General features: G+C 44.4%; 1 protein-coding gene across 5 annotated transcripts in view; it reads left to right on the forward strand.

Moving 5' to 3' along the window:
- Nucleotides 1-17,415, forward strand: part of myo18ab (myosin XVIIIA b) — a 157,522-nt gene extending 140,107 nt beyond the window's left edge. For 3 of the 5 annotated variants that reach the window (XM_085794828.1, XM_085794829.1, XM_085794827.1), the window contains 4 exons: nucleotides 264-308; nucleotides 7,937-8,059; nucleotides 11,087-12,559; nucleotides 14,345-17,415. In XM_085794828.1, coding sequence (XP_085650954.1) covers nucleotides 264-308; nucleotides 7,937-8,059; nucleotides 11,087-12,551 — 1,633 coding nt within the window. In that variant the 3' untranslated portion in view covers nucleotides 12,552-12,559; nucleotides 14,345-17,415. The remainder of the gene's footprint in view (nucleotides 1-263; nucleotides 309-7,936; nucleotides 8,060-11,086; nucleotides 12,560-14,344) is intronic. The other 2 variants (XM_085794830.1, XM_085794831.1) reach the window with 2 other exon arrangements.

Consider the following 17,415-nt stretch of genomic DNA (forward strand, 5'->3'; position numbering starts at 1 on the left):
CTGTATTCAGGCTGCGACACGAGGACGAGGCGGCCCGCTGAGTCAAAACATGAGGCATCCGCTCAGCAGACGAGCGGCGGCGGCCATAATTATTCTGATATTTTTAAGCAGCTTTTGATGTTTTTTATTTTTTATTTTTCACTTGATTCTTATTTTCTTTTGTGTTTGTCTTTTGTTTTTCTTTTTTTCTTATCTTGTTTGTTTTTCTCTCCACCCGTCGTCATCATCAACACCAACACCATCATCATCATCACCACAACCAGTTTGCAAGACATGGTGACAAAGTATCAGAAAAGGAAGAACAGAACGTGAGGAACTTGAAAAACTGGTTTTATTCGATTGCTTTTATTTATTTATTTATGTATTTCCGGTGCTGTTTTTCACCACTGGAGATGATGCAGCGTTCTCACAGTCTTTGAACATTTAGTGGAGAAAAGAAAAACCCCAGAGTTTTTTCCTTCTTCTTTTCTCAGGGTTTAGTTTCAGTCCAGTTAGTCCATCACTTCTGGCTGTCACACTGTAGAGAAGAGCTCACATTTTAAAGGAAAGGAGAAAAAAAAGGAAAAAGAGAAAAAAAAATCCCTCTGACGTGCAGGAACAGAAAAGATATTTGAGATGCTTCTTGCATTTTGAGCCAATTCTTGTTGTTTGGGGGGATTTTTTTTTTCTTTTTTTCACGATTCCTGTGATAATTCTCGACTATTGTCGGGGCCCTCAGCGTCTTTTAAGAGCGATGGCTCCGCTCCAGATCCGCACATGTTCAAGCAATTCAGAACAGGAGGAGGAGGAGGAGGAGGAGGAGGAAGAGGAGGAGGTACAGTAAATCCAAGAGGGATTTTCAGTGTGAAGACTGGAGGATAATGCATCATCAACAGTGCTGAGATTCAATCACAACCCCGGTGTTACTCGGCTCCTCGCTGCATGCCCTCACATGCTGAGATGCATGAATGCCACTGACGATATGTAACTTGAGCCCCAGCATGACACCACCACCCCCTCCCACTCCCCCTGCTCAGTTGTTACCCCCCAACTCCCCCACCCCGTATGGTTAACCACTCAAATCCGCCCCTCGTGTCTCCGAGGAGCTTCAACCAGCTGTGTTTACCTCCTCGCCTCCGTCCGAGGCCGCCGTGTCGGATGCCGGCCTTGTCGTGTTTGAACAGCGGTCGACCCTCCGGCCCCTCGAGGGGGATCGGGGGGGGGTTGGACTCTTAATTTTTCATGCGCTCCTCGATGTGACCGACGTGGCTCTGCGGTGACTTCCCTCCTGCCCGCAGAGGAGGAGGAGGAGGAGGAGGAGGAGGAGGAGGAGGGGGAGGAGGGAGCTGTTCCACATCAATCTTTGACTCACACTTCCTTTAATAATGCAGAAACTCAGATGTCTGACAAAGAGGCGAGGAGCTCACAGGAGACCGAGGTTAAAGCTGCGGCTCCGCTCTCTCTCTTGTCAGCGTTTGGTTTTCTGACGGTGACGGTCATGAGCCGTTAGCGCAGTCGGTCGCGTTTGGATGAAAACGCTGATGTCGTGTGATCCCACTCTAAGATTCAAACACTCAGATTGAGACCCAGAGAGGTGTAGTAGATCTAATGCTGAAGAACTTTTGAATTATCCACAAGTTTCCGAACGTGATCTATGGTCAAAACCGGAAGCCGGTTTTGGTGGAACTGTATGTTACGTTTCCATGGTTTTCAGTCGTTGTCATAGTTGCAGTAAACACGTGGATCTATTAACGCTGGCTTTTAACACTGATGTCAATTTTGTGTGATATCCATTGTTAAAAGCTGGTGTGATGATCCATGTGTTTTACAGATTTTCATGGAAAAAAAAAATCCATGCATTTACCGCGACTACCGAAACCATGGAAACATAAACATAAAATTCCACCGGAAGAAGAGCAAAACCGGCATTTCGGAAAAAGGTGTTTTTATCCTGCAACACTGGAGGTTTCCTGCTCTGCAGCTTAATGGAAGATAAAACATTGTTAGCATTAGCGCGTAGCCTTAAACGCTCTAGAGAGTCTATTACAGTTCTTACAAATCTATGATGTCACAGCAGGTTTAACTCGCTAATCTGAGGTGAAAGGAAAATTATAAATTGTATATTTATTTTTACATGTGACTAATTATTATTAATACGGATGAATATAGTATAGTCATTGATGTAGTCGAGGGGGAAATCCACTGGTTTGTTTGCACAGGAAGCTCATTAACTAGTCGGCTTTATATGATTTAATCAATGTGTCTAGAAAAGCTACAAATCCACAGAGTAACATGTGAACAGAAGAACATTCGTTTCCATCGGTGTCACAAGCTAAACACAAAATATGCGACGTAAATACAAACATTTACGACATTAAAACACTATAATACGACAAAACTCTCCAATATCTAGGCAAATTGGCCTATTGCCATAATCCCTATAGTCATAGCAGTAGGTTCGTTACCTTTAACGAACAAAACAACTCTGTCTGGTAACGTTCTGTTATTATCTCATAGCGTGGTGAATGTGCAGGTCACAACTTGTCCACCAGAGCGTTGTGGAGTTGTTGGATTGTGTATTTGATGAGTTTGATGAGGGAAACCAAGAAATCCCATTAGCCTCCGTAGCTCTGAGCAGCTCACGGATCTGCTCCGCCGTTCTAAAAACAGCTTGCACCGGCAATTAAAGGAAACGAACCTACTGCTATGACTATAGGGATTATGGCAATGGGCCAGTTTGCCAAAATGTTGAACTATCCCTTTAAGCCTATGGCGCATGTTGTACTATTATAACCAGAACTTACTCAGTTTTCGACCGATTTTCAAACAGTTTGGTTTGTTATGAACAGCAGAGATGCAGTTATGATACTACATACTGAAAATCACAAATAATTAAATTATAGTAACATAATGCAAATAGTGTCACACAGTCCCAGAACCAGAATCTGTGAACCCAGGCCACAACGTCGTCTCTTTCCCGTCACCGTGGTCACGTTCTCCTGATGCTCCTGGAGAGGCTGCGTATGTCGGCCCGAGGGACTTCACCGGGTCGACGCGTCGGCCTCGTGTACCGGAGACGTAAACAGCGGCGTCTATAAGACCCAGGGACACGGAGGAGCAAAGCCGAGTAGCACGCAGCAGGACGATCCATAGAGCTAATGATGAATGTAATAGTGTGTAACAGAGATGTACAACCAATGGCGGCAGAATGTCACAGACAATTAATGTCTCCTCAGCGCCGTGTTTGTTTGGCTCCCCGAGGCCTTCAGCAGGGCTTAACTAATGGTATAGAGGCCAGGGACATAAATTGTAGATGACACCCTGTATGAGGGCGCTCACTTACATACAACACGCCACTGTGGCTCTGCCTGTAGACAGGAGAGGTCCCTGAATGCATCGTGGACCTGAACACAGAGGAGAGACGAGAGTCATGGAGAATCGGAAATAAAAAGTGAGAGCAATGTTTTTTATCATGAGGGATCATTGTTTATTGTAGTTCATAGAATTCATTCAAGTGATAGTTCACCCAAAATTCAAATGTCACTCATTTTCTACTCACCCTCATGTCGACTAAGGGCTGGGAGAAGTTTCAGAGTCCTCCGTGGCTTCTCTGAGTTACAGCGGGGCTCCGTGCAGCACTGCATGTCCATATGACGGTAGCGAACGGAGCTCATTTTACTTTGCCCAAAAAGACTCACCAAAAAACATCCAAATACCTCCATAGTGCTCGTCTGTAATGTCCCTCTTGTATTGAAGCCCCGACATGAGAAATTGTTCCGAAAATAATTAAGTAAGTCTAGATTTTAAGCTTGTTTGTAGCGGAATGTAACGTCACTGTGAGCTGGGAAGGTTCAGATTTTCATCGTAAAAGACTCATCAACAAATTTCAGATCACACATGAAGAGAAGAAGCTGTTTTCATCCACATTTTTAGTTTCTGGGATTGAGATAAGTCAAATATTATAAAAAATAACATAAAACCTTGACATGTTACAGTAGCAGGTGCTGAAATGATATTTTATTTCCACAGATCTGTCTCAGGTTTATTCTAAAAGATGCTGCCATGTTCTGTTAAAGCTAAAAAACATTCAAACTCTTTTAATTTCGTTGTCTCAATTCTTCTCAAGGTAGAGTAATCAAAGTCAAAAGATGTAGTTGAATCATTTTAGTGAATACAGCAGTATTACTGCACTAAATGCTGTTTGTCATGATAACATATTATTCCATTATTCATTTAGAAACTTACACCTGAAACCTAAGAAACACTCATATAATTATTCACCTAAAGCGACTGTATGGAAACCAGGAGCTTATGGAGACGTGTCTGGATCCGAGTTTCCTGCTCTGGACCTTTGCAGACCTTCTCCTCCTCCTTCATTTTCTTGTTGCGATGTTTGCTCGGTCTTTTCTGACGAGTCTGCAGCGGCGGGGAGAGACGACGGCACTCGGCTGCTCTGTCATCACAACAGTGGGCAGCGGCAAATCCCCAGATTGTCTTAATAGTTGAGGCATGTGCTGCAAAGTTAATTAGAGCTTAAGAGCCCGGCGCTTCAGCCCCTCTAGTGTGTGGTGTCTGTGAACGCAGCCTCGGCTTTGCCACCCAAGGTTATTGTATTATTGAAGCCCAGAGGCTTTTTTTTTTTTTTTTTTTTGCATCTGGATTTCGCCGGACAAGTCGTCGTGCGAATCTCTCACTTTTAAAAATCCGCAGAGCCTTTGTCTCCGACTGCTAATGATTTTAATTATAGGTGGTGCAGGGCCGATCGCAGCGGCGCTCTGTTCTTTGTGAAACAGATGGAGATGAAAACAGAGATGGCGAGCCGCCCCTCTGATGTCTCTGTAGGACTATTAAGCTGTAACAACTTAATTTCACAGCGCCGGGCTCTGACGGCACTTAATGAGTGTTGTGCTCTTTTCATCCGTGTCAAATTTTATGACAAGCCCTCTATTTTACTCTGTGGCTCGCAGTGGTTTGTGAACGTGTAATGATAATTGAGAGGAAAAACAGAGCAGTGCCCAGCTGTGTACCAAATCATTCTGTCAAGAACTGAAATTATGAGTGTATGCATATGAATGTGACCGTGTGTGTGTGTGTGTGTGTGTGTGTGTGTGTGTGTGTGTGTGTGTGTGGAGGCCTGATGATCATGGTGAAATTTTCTGCCACTCCACCGTGCACTTAAAGGAAAGTGCAGCTGTGCAGCCTCTGTTTTTTGTTGTTTTTTTTAAACACAGGTGTGTGTTGTTTTCATTGTTTACAGAGAAATCAACATTTTCTGACATAAATGTTCAGCCTGATGAATGTTCAGTCTAATCTTCATCAGGTTTACCGTCTGCAGGAAGCTTACACTGACGCACAGAGAGAAAAAGATGTGAAACAAACTACAAGTACGTGACAGGATGAAGGAGAAACACCGTTACAGGACAATAAACCACAGAAAAGACACTCCAATGTCATTTCTAAGATAAAACCACAACATTTTATGATTTGAAATCGCAACATTTAAAGGGATAGTTCACCCAAAATTCAAATTTCACTCATTATCTACTCACCCTCATGTCGACTAAGGGCTGGGAGAAGTTTCAGAGTCCTCCATGCCTTCTCTGAGTTACTGGGGGGTCCGCGCACCACTGAATGGTTCGTTCAAAAAGGCACACCAAAAGACATCCAAATACCTCCATACTGCTCGTCTGTAATGTCCCTCTTGTATTGAAGCCCCAACATGAGAAATTGTTTGATTAATTAAATGAGTCTATATTTCAAGCTTGTTTGTAGCGGAAGCTCCCAGTGTCTCAGTTCACTGCTCTTCCTGTGTCAGTGCAAATCTCGCGTGATTTGCACTGACCGGCGGAACAATTTCTCATGTCGGGCCTTCAATACAAGAGGGACATTACAGACGAGCAGTATGGAGGTATTTGGATGTCTTTTGGTGTGTCTTTTTGAACGAACCATTCACAACCGTTATACATGCAGTGGTGCGCGGACCCCCCTGTAACTCAGAGAAGCCACGGATAACTCTGAAACTTCTCCCAGCCCTTAGTCGACATGAGGGGGAGTAGATAATGAGTGAAATTTGAATATTGGGTGAACTATCCCTTTAAATGTTCTTCATCATTGCATTGCATTGTGGGTAATGTAGGCAATGACAGTTCAGCCTCAGATCCAGGCGTGTTGTGCCGTCCTCCTTCCAGTTCATCACGTTTCACCCAGTTCCCTGTGGAGACACTGAGGCTGAGATGACGATGACGATGATGATGCAGGAGATGAAGTTTCTCACATGAGTCAGTCAGAGACGTCGGGGGGAAACAACAGCTCTCAGCCGAGGCGCTTTGATGCCGGTGCTGAGTCAATAACTTGACGATCGGCCCGTTTGCAGAGATCTGAGACGCGCTACAGAGTCTCAGTACACGCTGTTCGAAATTCTGTACATGACAGAAACATCTGGAAACCCTTCACTTCCTCTCGCACAAAGACGGGAGTCAGATGTTCTGCACATCCACGTGGGAATAAAACACGCTTATCGCTCCGTAGAAAACACAGCTCTGAATTCAGACACTCCACAGCGGTTTCCCTTTCACTTTGGGTAAATCAGAGTTTGGAGAGGAATTTAAGAGCTGTGGGTTTCTACTGGGCAGAGAAAATCGAAATGTTGGATATCAAGTGTCCAAAATGATGGAATTTAAAGTGATACACCAACATTTTTTTTTCGTGTCTTGCCTCACTCCCGAGTCAATGACCAGCAGATAGACACCATCCTTTCGACCGTGTGTGCAGTAACAAGGGAGATAGAGCCGTATCGCCCGTAATTAGCTTAGCTCAAACACTGGTAGTGTATAGGTAGTGTTAGCCTGCCTCCTACCCGAGCTGAAATCAGCAGTCAGAAGCTGATTTCATTTTAGCTCTAAACTCTGTAAATATATCACTTTATCAACATTTCAACCATTTTTAGGTGAGAAAGTAGCCGTTTAGATCAGCAGTGTGTCGTTAATTTGTCTAAATACCAGCTGTTTAGAATTTTGTTCGGACGAATTCGGTGTGTGACTTGTGACCAACGCACTTCCGGTTACTTTCACAAAATAAAACACCCGTTGCTCTTTACATACAGAAAACCATGACGATAGAATTTGTGCTTTTACTTTGAAATAGGAAGCTAACCTACCCTTGATGTAGCTAGCTTGAACCAAAATAAACCGTCTTTGCTTGAACCCTCCGTTTTGACCGATCTCGTCCCGTTACCGGCATTTGACCGCTCAAGATGCCTTACCGGAGAGTTTTGTCAGCTCTGAGACAAAGATCGGTCCATTTAGAGTTGCTGAAGAGTGTCTCTGATGACTTTAGGTGGAGGCAGGCTAACACTACGATACACTTTCAGCGTTTGAGCTAAGCTAATTACGGGCGGTACAGGCTCTCCCTCGTTACTGCACACACAGTCGAAAGGATGGTGTCTATCTGCTTGTCATGGACTCGGGAGTGAGGCAAGACACGTAAAAAAAAAATGTTGGTGTATCCCTTTAAATAATAAATAGCTGCAACAACAATTATATCTGAAGTAGCGTGTGAAGAGTTAATAAAGAAGGTAAGGTGTTTGTTGGATGCCGTGATGTCAATCCTCTTAACGACTAATCCTGACGACCACAGGAGCTGCTGTCTGCTGGTCCTGAGCATGTCTGGGTGTTTTACTGAGCCGACTGCATGAGCTCTGTTGTATCCAGATGAAACGCCACCTTGCTCCTCTGCTGCTGCACTAACACCTTCACAGCCTGGTGGTGTATCTGTATCTGAGGAGCTCAGGAGCTTCTTCTCCACCAGCGCTGACTCTGACTCTGACTCTGCTCCGACACTAACACTGCTGTCTCTTTATTCTCTGCTCTCTGTGTCTGACTTCTGCTTTTGCTTCCTCTGACTTGTTGTTTCCTCTCCTTCTCTCTCTCTTTCTCTCTGTCTGGCTGCTCATCACCAGTCAGGGGGATTCGGACACAGACTCCGAGGTGGAGGATCGTGTGGACGGGGTGAAGTCCTGGTTGTCCAAAAGCAAAGGTTCAGCAAAGAACCTCTCGGACGACGGCAGCCTCAAGAGCTCCAGGTCAGTAGCTGTAAGAGGTGTCTCGTCTCGGCTCGGCGGCTGATAGGAAACGGCGCACCTAAACATTTATGTGCTTTTGCACCGAGTCTGACGGGAACAGGTTTATGTGATCAGACCCAGAGGAAATGAAGCAATCGGAGCGGAGCACTTTGGCTCCAATGACAGGGCCGCTGTTGCTTAAATGTATTTTTCAAGCTGCTTTGTCTTTATTGTCAGCCGCTCAATTTTTTTTTTTTTCTAAAAACAAACCACCTCAGCGGTAGATTTATCGACGTGCCCGATGGCCAGCTGGCATCGTCTACCTGAGCCACTCGCTGAGATTAATGGATGTGTCTGCGAGCTGACAGCTTCAATTGCCCCAGATTTGTCTCCTTACCAGAAGATTTAACTTCCCTCCCTCAGCTCAGCCACTTCCAACTTTAAAAACTTTTGGAGTTTTCAGATGTCTCTTAACAGCTCGTCCCCGCAGGCAGAAAACTGACTGACTGACTGCAGACCCACCTCTGTAGTCGTAGACTTTTACTGCCATTTGTCCAGCTTTACGAGTACAAGTACAAGTAATAAGCCATTTGATAAAGAACAGACAAACAAAATGACAGAAAAAAGACAGAAATATTATTCCAATGTTTATTAAAGGAATAGTTCACCAAAAAATGAAATTCACCCTCATGCTGATGAATACTCTGAGTAGTTTTTTATTCCTCAAAGTGTATATGGAGACCCGGGAGGCCGGTTCGTAGTCCAACGAAAACTTTATATGAGATTAATATAGCGCCCGACACAAAAACGTGCATAAAACTACACAAAAACCATTTAATATTCCTCCACACTGCTCGTCGGCTGCAGTCCCAGTGTCCTGAAGGGAGATAGTCCAGAGTTTACTGGAAACTACGTCATTTAGGACACTTTTACAGCCTAAACTGTCCTTTTGTGTCGGGTGCTATTGACTCTCATATAAGGATTTTGTTGGACTCATCAGCATGAGGGTGAGTCAATAATGACTGAATTTTATTTTCTGGTGAACTATTCCTTTAAGTTTTGACTATAAATTCCATATCGGAAAGATTTTCAACCAGTTTAGGATTTTGTTGTTCCAGTCTTCTATAAAGCTGAAGTAAAGTACAGAAGGACTGTTTGTCTCTATGAAAACACATAAACGCTGCTGTGTCCTTTACAAACCAGTAGTGTCACAGCTGCAGCTGAACCGTCTCATTTCATAGACGCAGCCAAGAAATGCGACCTTCGTTTCCTGGGCAACAAAGACTCCCACGGGAGGATTGTTCAGAGCCCGACTTCTTCGCTCTGCGTCGTTAATGTAAATGATGTGGCAGCGAAAGACACCCCGACAGAGACCGAGTATTTAGACTTTTAGATATAACTGGGTTTGGGTTTCAGCTCAGTTTAACAGATAATGACACAACTCTTGTTGAGGTTGCTAGGTGACAGGAGTGTCCTGGAGGACTTTGCGATGCAATGTTGGGGGCAACGCAAAGCTGAAATCCTCCAGGGTCACACCAGGAAGGCTGAACGGAGATGAAGCTGGTCGAGTCTACAGAGGCTTTACAGCTGCCTAGCAATCATGACAACGTGTATCTTTTGACGATTCAAGGCCTTTGTTTTTAAAGGGATAGTTCAACATTTTGGCAAATTGGCCCATTGCCATAATCCCTGTAGTCTTAGCAGTAGGTTCGTTACCTTTAATTGTCGGTGCAAGCTGTTTTTAGAACGGCGGAGCAGAGCCGTGAGCTGCTCAGAGCTACACTACGGAGGCTCATGGGATTTCTTGGTTTCCCTCATCAAACTCATCAAATACACAATCCAACAACTCAAAAACGCTCTGGTGGACAAGTTGTGACCTGCACATTCACCACGCTATGAGATAATAATGTAACGGACTGTTTTAGAGGTAAATTCATGCAAAACAGCTGATGCGCGTTCCCGTCGGGGGCAGTTTTTCGGCAAGCAGTCTCTGCAGGTCACAGCTTGTCCACCAGAGCGTTTTGGAGTTGTTGGATTGTGTATTTGATGAGTTTGATGAGGGAAACCAAGAAATCCCATTAGCCTCTGTAGTGTAGCTCTGAGCAGCTCACGGCTCTGCTCCGCCGTTCTAAAAATAGCTTGCACTGACAAAGGGATTATGGCAATGGGCCAATTTGCCAAAATGTTGAACTAACCCTTTAACAGTTGTACCATTGGCTGTTGAGCTGAGCTGAAACTTAATATGTAAATTTTTCAAGTGGCTCTCCGTGTTTCTTTGATTTCATTACCGCCACACAGTGAATCATGGGAAAGGTAGGACTGGAGTTGGACATTCAGTTTTCAAATATAGCTCCTGAACTGTGAGACTGTGGTTTGTGTTTTTCCTGGAACCACAAAGGTTAGATCCAGGTTTACCCAAAACCTCAACTCAGTCGCTCAGGGAAACACTGTGGAAACGTTGCTGCTCCAAAAACAAAACATACTCTTTCTTCTTCTCAAAGGTCCATGATCCTTTTCTTCTGAGCATGTCTGTCAGTTTTCTGGAGAACATCTGCAGCTTTCTGCCGGTTCAGTGCTTCCTCCTCTGTGCTTCAGGTGCTCTGGTCGGGGCTCGTTGAAGCTGAATCTGAATCTGAATGTACAGTTTTTAGATATTAGGATTCTGCAATTTTAAGTAACAGAGCTCAAAATGAATCTTATATTTAACAGCTTAAACCCCTCGGTGCCAACATGTCATTCATTGTCAGTTCATTTGTCCTTGGAGGGACATGATGTTATTTCGTTGTCTGCCTTAATATTTCAGTGCAGGAAAAAACCTTTGTTAATCCCGAGTCGGTTGTCTCTGGTTTCATTTTTCTGTTTTCCCATTTTGTTAAATGTCATCTTCTACATTCTTTATCACATTTCTGTTTTTACGATTTGTCAACTTTCATTCATTCTCTCATTCTCCTCCTTAACTCACCTTTACTTGACCCGATGTCTCATCTTTTACATGTTCTCTCCCACTGTCTCCATTCCTTCTTCCTTTCCATTGTCGTTTCTTTCTAGATGTGCTGTAAATGTAGACGCAAAGGAAGGGAAAGAGTCGAAAGAGGGTAAGGAATGGAAAGAGGTAAATAAAGAGGGCAAAGACGTAGAGTTCAGCAGACCCATAAGCTCCCTTAGCTACAGAAAAAGAACCAACATTGACTCCATCGGAGGCAAAGGAAGCTCCCTCTTCAGCGCCCTCAAAGAGAACGCCGATTCAGAAGATGCTCTGAGCTTCTCAAAGGCCAAAACCAAAAACCTGGATCAGGATGACACCTACTCCGTCAGCTCCAGGAGGAAGTCCCAGGCGGGAGACGACGTGAATGGGAGAGAATCCGTCGTCTCTCAGGCGTACTCCAGGAAAGGCATGGACAGCCGCTGGGGCGACTTTGACAAAGAATCGACCGTTTCCTATAACGCTCCGTCCCGGGCCACCACGCGTCTCGGGTTGAGCCCAGAGGATGACGCCAAGTCTACCATCAGTTTAGGCCGGTCGAGCCCCCGCCGTCGGAGCACCTCGCGCGTCGACGAGGGCAGAAGTGGGTGGTCGGCGTACGGCAGCAGTCCCAGCAGCCCCTGCTTCAGCAGACGGTCCGGCGGTCGCAGCCCCGGAAGCGTTAGCCGAGCCGAATCCCGAATGTCTCTGGCTCGCAGCTGCCGCCTGAGCGAGTTCGACGTCGACATTGACGACAGTCGAAGCATGGCCTTCACCGAGAGGTCTGCGTACAGTCCTCACTCGTCCACCGGACGCAGTTTGTCCATGCCGCCACCTCAAGACAGATCATCAGCCGCCAGCAACGACCCCGTCGATAACATGGATATCAAACCGGTCAGTCATCGGAACTACCTGGACCCGGACCTCGAGAAGGCCATTAATGAGGTGCTGAGTTTCAAGCCCATCAAATTCAAGCGCACAAGTTTGGAAGACTCCGAGGTGGAAGAAGAAAAATCCAAGAACGATAAAGATGACAGTAAAAGTATCAGAAATGGAGACGCTGCTCGCTCAAGCAGCAGTCTGAGACGCTCTGCGTCCGCGGTGGACTGCATGAGGTCAGTGCGCAGCACAAGCAGCTGCAGCAGCCGCCATCGCAGCAAGAGCAGAAACAAGAGTAAGAAAAAGAAGAGAAGCCACAGCTCCGAGTCGAGCTCCGGAGACGATCGCCGGCACAGGAGCGGCTCCAAGAGAAGGTCCAAGAAGTCCAAGAAGAAGTCCAAGAAGAGGGATCAGTCTTCATCTGAATCCTCGTCTTCATCTTCAGATTCAGAGTCGGACTCTGAGTCCAGCTCCGGTGCCTCCACCATCTCCTACCGAAGCTCCAACAGCGTGAAGAGGGCCCCGTCTCGAAAGGCCTCCAGCCCTGAGAAGGAAGAGGAGGCTGGACCGCAAGACGAGAGCCAACCGGTCAACAAAAAAGAGGATAAGAAGAGGAAGAAGAAGGTGGACAGTCTGATGATGAAGTATCTGTACCGGCCGGACAGTGACTGAGGAAGGCAGTAGGTGGTTGCCTGACCCGGACCGTGGAGTGGTTTTGACGCATGACGTGATCTAATCAATCAAACCCGTTGTCAAACTGATCAATCAGCACATTCAGTCTGACTGTGATCAGCCTGTCACTGTTTGGATTTCTAACTTGTTTCTGAGCATGCTAACAGCTTTTGATGTCGACTACCACACGTTCTTAGTTTGAAGCTAAACAGTTGTGACCGCTCTCTGTGGACGCCTTTCCACCGGTTAATTCGGCTGAGGTACTCACCATGTTCACTCAGCCTTAAATTACTCCCAAGATGTCGCTTTGATTTATGGCCTCAGAAAGGTAAAAATAACAGTCAATTAACATAATAAAATTTTCCTCCCAGACCCGTAACTACAGGCATAATTAGACCCCGAGCATTGATTTACACCAACTAGCAAATTCATCTGAGATGCACAGCTGAGAGTAATTAACCCCCGGTTTGCAATATTTAAGCAGTTTGGCTCTTAAATAAAATTAAAGAGGCCGGGGCCAAGCTGCATGCGGACTGGTAATGGGATTGGGTTTTTCTCATGTCAGAGTTCATTAGAAATATTTGAGATGAAGTCAAAAAAAAAAGGCGACACTGATTGTGCGTAGATATTGGTAATCATTTGTTTCATTTTCTTTTTTGACGTTGGTATCAAAGTATTTTGTTATTTGAACATCATCCGATTGAATCCCCCAGGAGCCATATTAACAGGAAATGGTTTTGCATGTCACCACATCACATTGCATGACTTGAGTGAGGTTGTGTTGATGCTAGAAGGCTAACGGTGCGACGTAGCACAGGTCAGGAGAGTTTCGCACACAGTAACACGACAACACAAACCAATGAAGGACAGGACGGTAAGTCTGGATCATCTTAGCAACAAATTAAGAAAGTTCTGCTCAGCCACACTTTATTGCACTCCACCAATAACACTGGTTTACATTAAGTCCCGTTGGTACGGTGGACCAGAGAGCTCAATTCTCTGCAGCATTAAGAAAACACCTGCAAAAAAAGTGTGTCCCAGTCTGGTTCACAACTTCTTTTTTTTTTGTCCTATATTTGCAGTTGTCTTGGTCAGTCACAGTGTGTTGAGCCCTCAGAGCCACCGTACATCGGTTTTTCTTAAACTCACGAAATAGTTTCTTTGCTACATCACATCTCTCGCTGTTTTTTCTGGTCGCTCATTAGTGAGACATTTGTTTATCCAAAAAAAAAAGTGTATGATGATGGGGTTTTTTGCTACGTGTTTTCCACATCGTCTGAGCAACTTCAAGGAGAATTCCGGTCATTTTTGACCCCTAAATCGTTGTCCAGAGTTACACCATGGCTACCCGGCGCTAGGGATAGCGACAACGCTAACCTATGGGGGCAATTTTTTCAACCACAACAAACAAAAAAACAACTCAAAAAACAATCAAATGTCTATGGTACATGACTCAAATCCTTACGAGACACCACTGAACTCATATAGTGTACAGTATAAACAGTATAACTTTGTGTTTTTGCATGTAGTAGCCACTCACCTCAGATAGCCGAACTCTTAAACGTCCTGGAAAGACATTACTTTAGCGTTGTCGCTATCGCTAGCGCCGTCTAGCCATGGTGTAACTCCGGTTTGCCTGCATCAATTTTAGTCGCGTTTTTTGCTCCCCTCAACACTGGGTGACCATCAGGACAACGATTTAGGGGTAAAAAAAAATTACCATAATTCTCCTTTAACTGCTTCCCGTTCAGTTTTGAGTAACACCGTCTTCTCTTTGTTCTCTCCTGCTCCAGCCCCCCCAGCCGAAGACCCTACTACTTCAGTAGATCTGATGAAGAGGAGGAGGAAGAAGAAAAAGAGGAAGGCGGGGCGACCCCGGGCTACAGATACAGATACAGCAGCCAAATGAAAGACGGCGGCGGCGACGAGGACGGACTGGAGGAGAGCGCGTCGTAGTCCCCTCCCTCGCCGTCGCCATCACCCCCCTCCCCCCCCGAAAAAAAAACGCACCCTCACTCAACTGTGACTTTGTCTTGCATGCAGAGTTGACCACACACACACACACTTAAACACACACACACACCTGTAAGGAAACACACACACACACACACACTGACATCCTGTAGATGATCCTAACACTCAGCTGCGGTACAAACCCGCTCGTAGTTTGACCATCTCCGTGGACGGTCGTCATGGCGCCTCGACCGCCAGGCGACCGCCAGCTCCTCCACTAACGACTGGACTCTGCTGGTCGCATGCAGGCAGCAGTTGCTTGGCTTGAGCAGCCATCCTGTTTTAAAACTCCAGCAATATGGTTGTAACTGAGCCAAAGAACTTGAGGTTGCAATTAAAACAGATTCTCTCGTTCCCTCTCTTTGTCTCCGTCACTCTTCCTCTCTTCTTTACATATAGTACAACACAATAATATGTATTGCCATAGTACAATTGTATTGCCAAAAAAGCCTTTGCTCCAAGTATGTGTGCACTCTGTTTTACTTATTGCCAATTGATGCTGAATCCTGGGAAAAGTTCCAGATTCCTCTTTCTTTCTTTCTCTCTGCTTCCTCTTTCCTTTTCGGGATAAGTGCCATTTGACTTAAGTGGGCTCCTTCACAGCTGGCTTCTCTGCAGCTGTGGCGTTTCATGAACTGCTGCACTGTACACTGAAGATACTCTCATTATTATCATCCGCTTTGCTTTTTGTTTGCCTGAAAAGTTTTCTGCCTCTCGCTGGCAATTTATCTCTTCCTCGCAGAGCAGGAGGAAGACGAGGAGGAGGATTGCATCACTTACCGCTCCGCCATGAAAGCGAAGCTGCTCCTTCCCCCCCCCCCTTTTGTTATTGATGTTTGACAGATTTGTTTTGCCGTCAAGCAAATTACTTTCCACGAGGTTTCGAGCTTACCTCTGTCAGGCGCCTTGTCTTACTTTTATTTTGACTTGATTTGACTACATACTCGTCGGAATTAGAGATGAAGAGACTTAGGTTCTGTCCTCGTGCTTGTCGTTCACACACCAGCTGTGTTTTTGTTTTAAAAGTTTGATGTGCTTTACTTTTCCAAAGGGAATTTATTTAACCTTGGGCACCAGACATTTCTCACTGAGCATATGGAGTCCTCAACCAGCACGTTCAAGAAAATAATAGCAGGTCTTCTATATTTTTCTTATTGTGAACAAATCACATGGAAAAACTAAAATGAGTCCTGAGCTCTTGACCTTTAGGAGAATTTTTATTCTCAACTCAAAGGTCCATGTAATAGGTTTTTCTCTGACATGTTTCTCTGTATTAGTTCCTACTGAAACTGTAGATCCTTACTATAGTTGTAGATAGATAAATAAATAAAGCTTCAGCGATTCCTTGAGCTGTCAGCTGCTTTAGTTTTTAGCAAACTGGCGGCATGCTAGTGCTAGTAACAGCTTAGCTAGCTTGTTCAGTATTGACCATGAGATGTTATTTATAGGATCATCATTTTTCCTCTAAGATCAAATTCCAACAAATTTGAATCATGAATCATGATTTGCTCTGATAACATTAGCATTAGCATTAGCAGAAGAAGCAACAACGCAAGATTAGCATCAAACTTTATCACTTAACTCACCAACATCTGTCTCCAGAGGTGCAAGGAAGCATCATTGTTAACTTAATGTATTTTTATGCTATGTACGTAAGTTAGCATGCTAACCAGCTAGCCCTGGTCCATATACTGTAGCCTGCAACCTGTCCTGTAGATGTAGCTGCTCAGAGGACATAGTAAAACCTCTTGTATTATAATGATAACAGTGGCTGAAGCGCCCCCTCTTGCTCCCGGCAAGAAACTTCATCTGGTGACAGAAAAAATTTACAAATCTCTTAAACCTAAAAACACCAACATTAGCTTTTCACTTACAACAAAGTGAGACATAAAACATCCTGACCTAGTAAACGCTATTATTTGTGGCATGGTTTAGTGTCGAGCCAGCTAGCTTCATTATCATTATCATTGTGCTAGCATAAACAACATTAGCCTAATTTACAGAGAACAGTGTCGGACTCATCCTGCAAGTCAAACTTTTTCATCACTGATTGGATATTTGGACTGATAAATGACAGATCAATCATTGATTGATTCTCTTCTTTGGATTCATGTGTTTCCATGAGTTTTGATGATGATAAGAAAAATGCAAACGATCACCTGACTTCTCCTTTAAAGCCTCATTGGGTACTTTATCTTCATGAACTGGACATACGACAGCCTGTGTAACCAATACTGTGAAATCATGTTCAGCAGCTCTGAAGCCTGTTTATCTGTCGTTTTGTTGTTGATGTTGTTGTTTCCGTTTCTTTTTGTTTTTTTGTTGTTTTTTTTACCCAGCGTTGCCTCTAAACAGCAAGAAAATAAGAACCTGCATTTTCACGGTTGCTGAAGTGTTACATCACACCTTCTGGTCGTCTGTCTGATATTCACTGAGTAGCATCAAGATATAACTGAAAGCCATTTAAAGAGCGTGACTTGGCATTTTGGGGCTGAAAACAAAAAGAAAGAAAACCAGTGGATGTTCGTTGTGGGAGATGTTGGGTCCTCGTTTTTATTCTCTATGCAGTCGACACACGTGTGGAAATGTGTTTTTTTTTCTTTTCTTTTTCTTTTTGATTGACCCTGATAAAGTGTCTGGCTTCAACAGGAGGAAACTAAAGAGCAGACATTATGTTGATGACTGCACACAGTATTTATATATAAATATGTGTATGATTCATGCTAGCTTTGAAAATACTTCATGTTTATTTTCATTATTGAACAAATTGACCACTTGGTATAAATTTTGCATTACAGTTTAATATATTGTAAATAAATGATGGTGATTGTTTTACAATGCCTTGAAGACT

The sequence above is a fragment of the Trachurus japonicus genome, chromosome 13 (assembly GCF_045865225.1).
Source record: "Trachurus japonicus isolate A0001 chromosome 13, Traja_1.0".
In the NCBI taxonomy this organism is placed as follows: domain Eukaryota; kingdom Metazoa; phylum Chordata; class Actinopteri; order Carangiformes; family Carangidae; genus Trachurus; species Trachurus japonicus.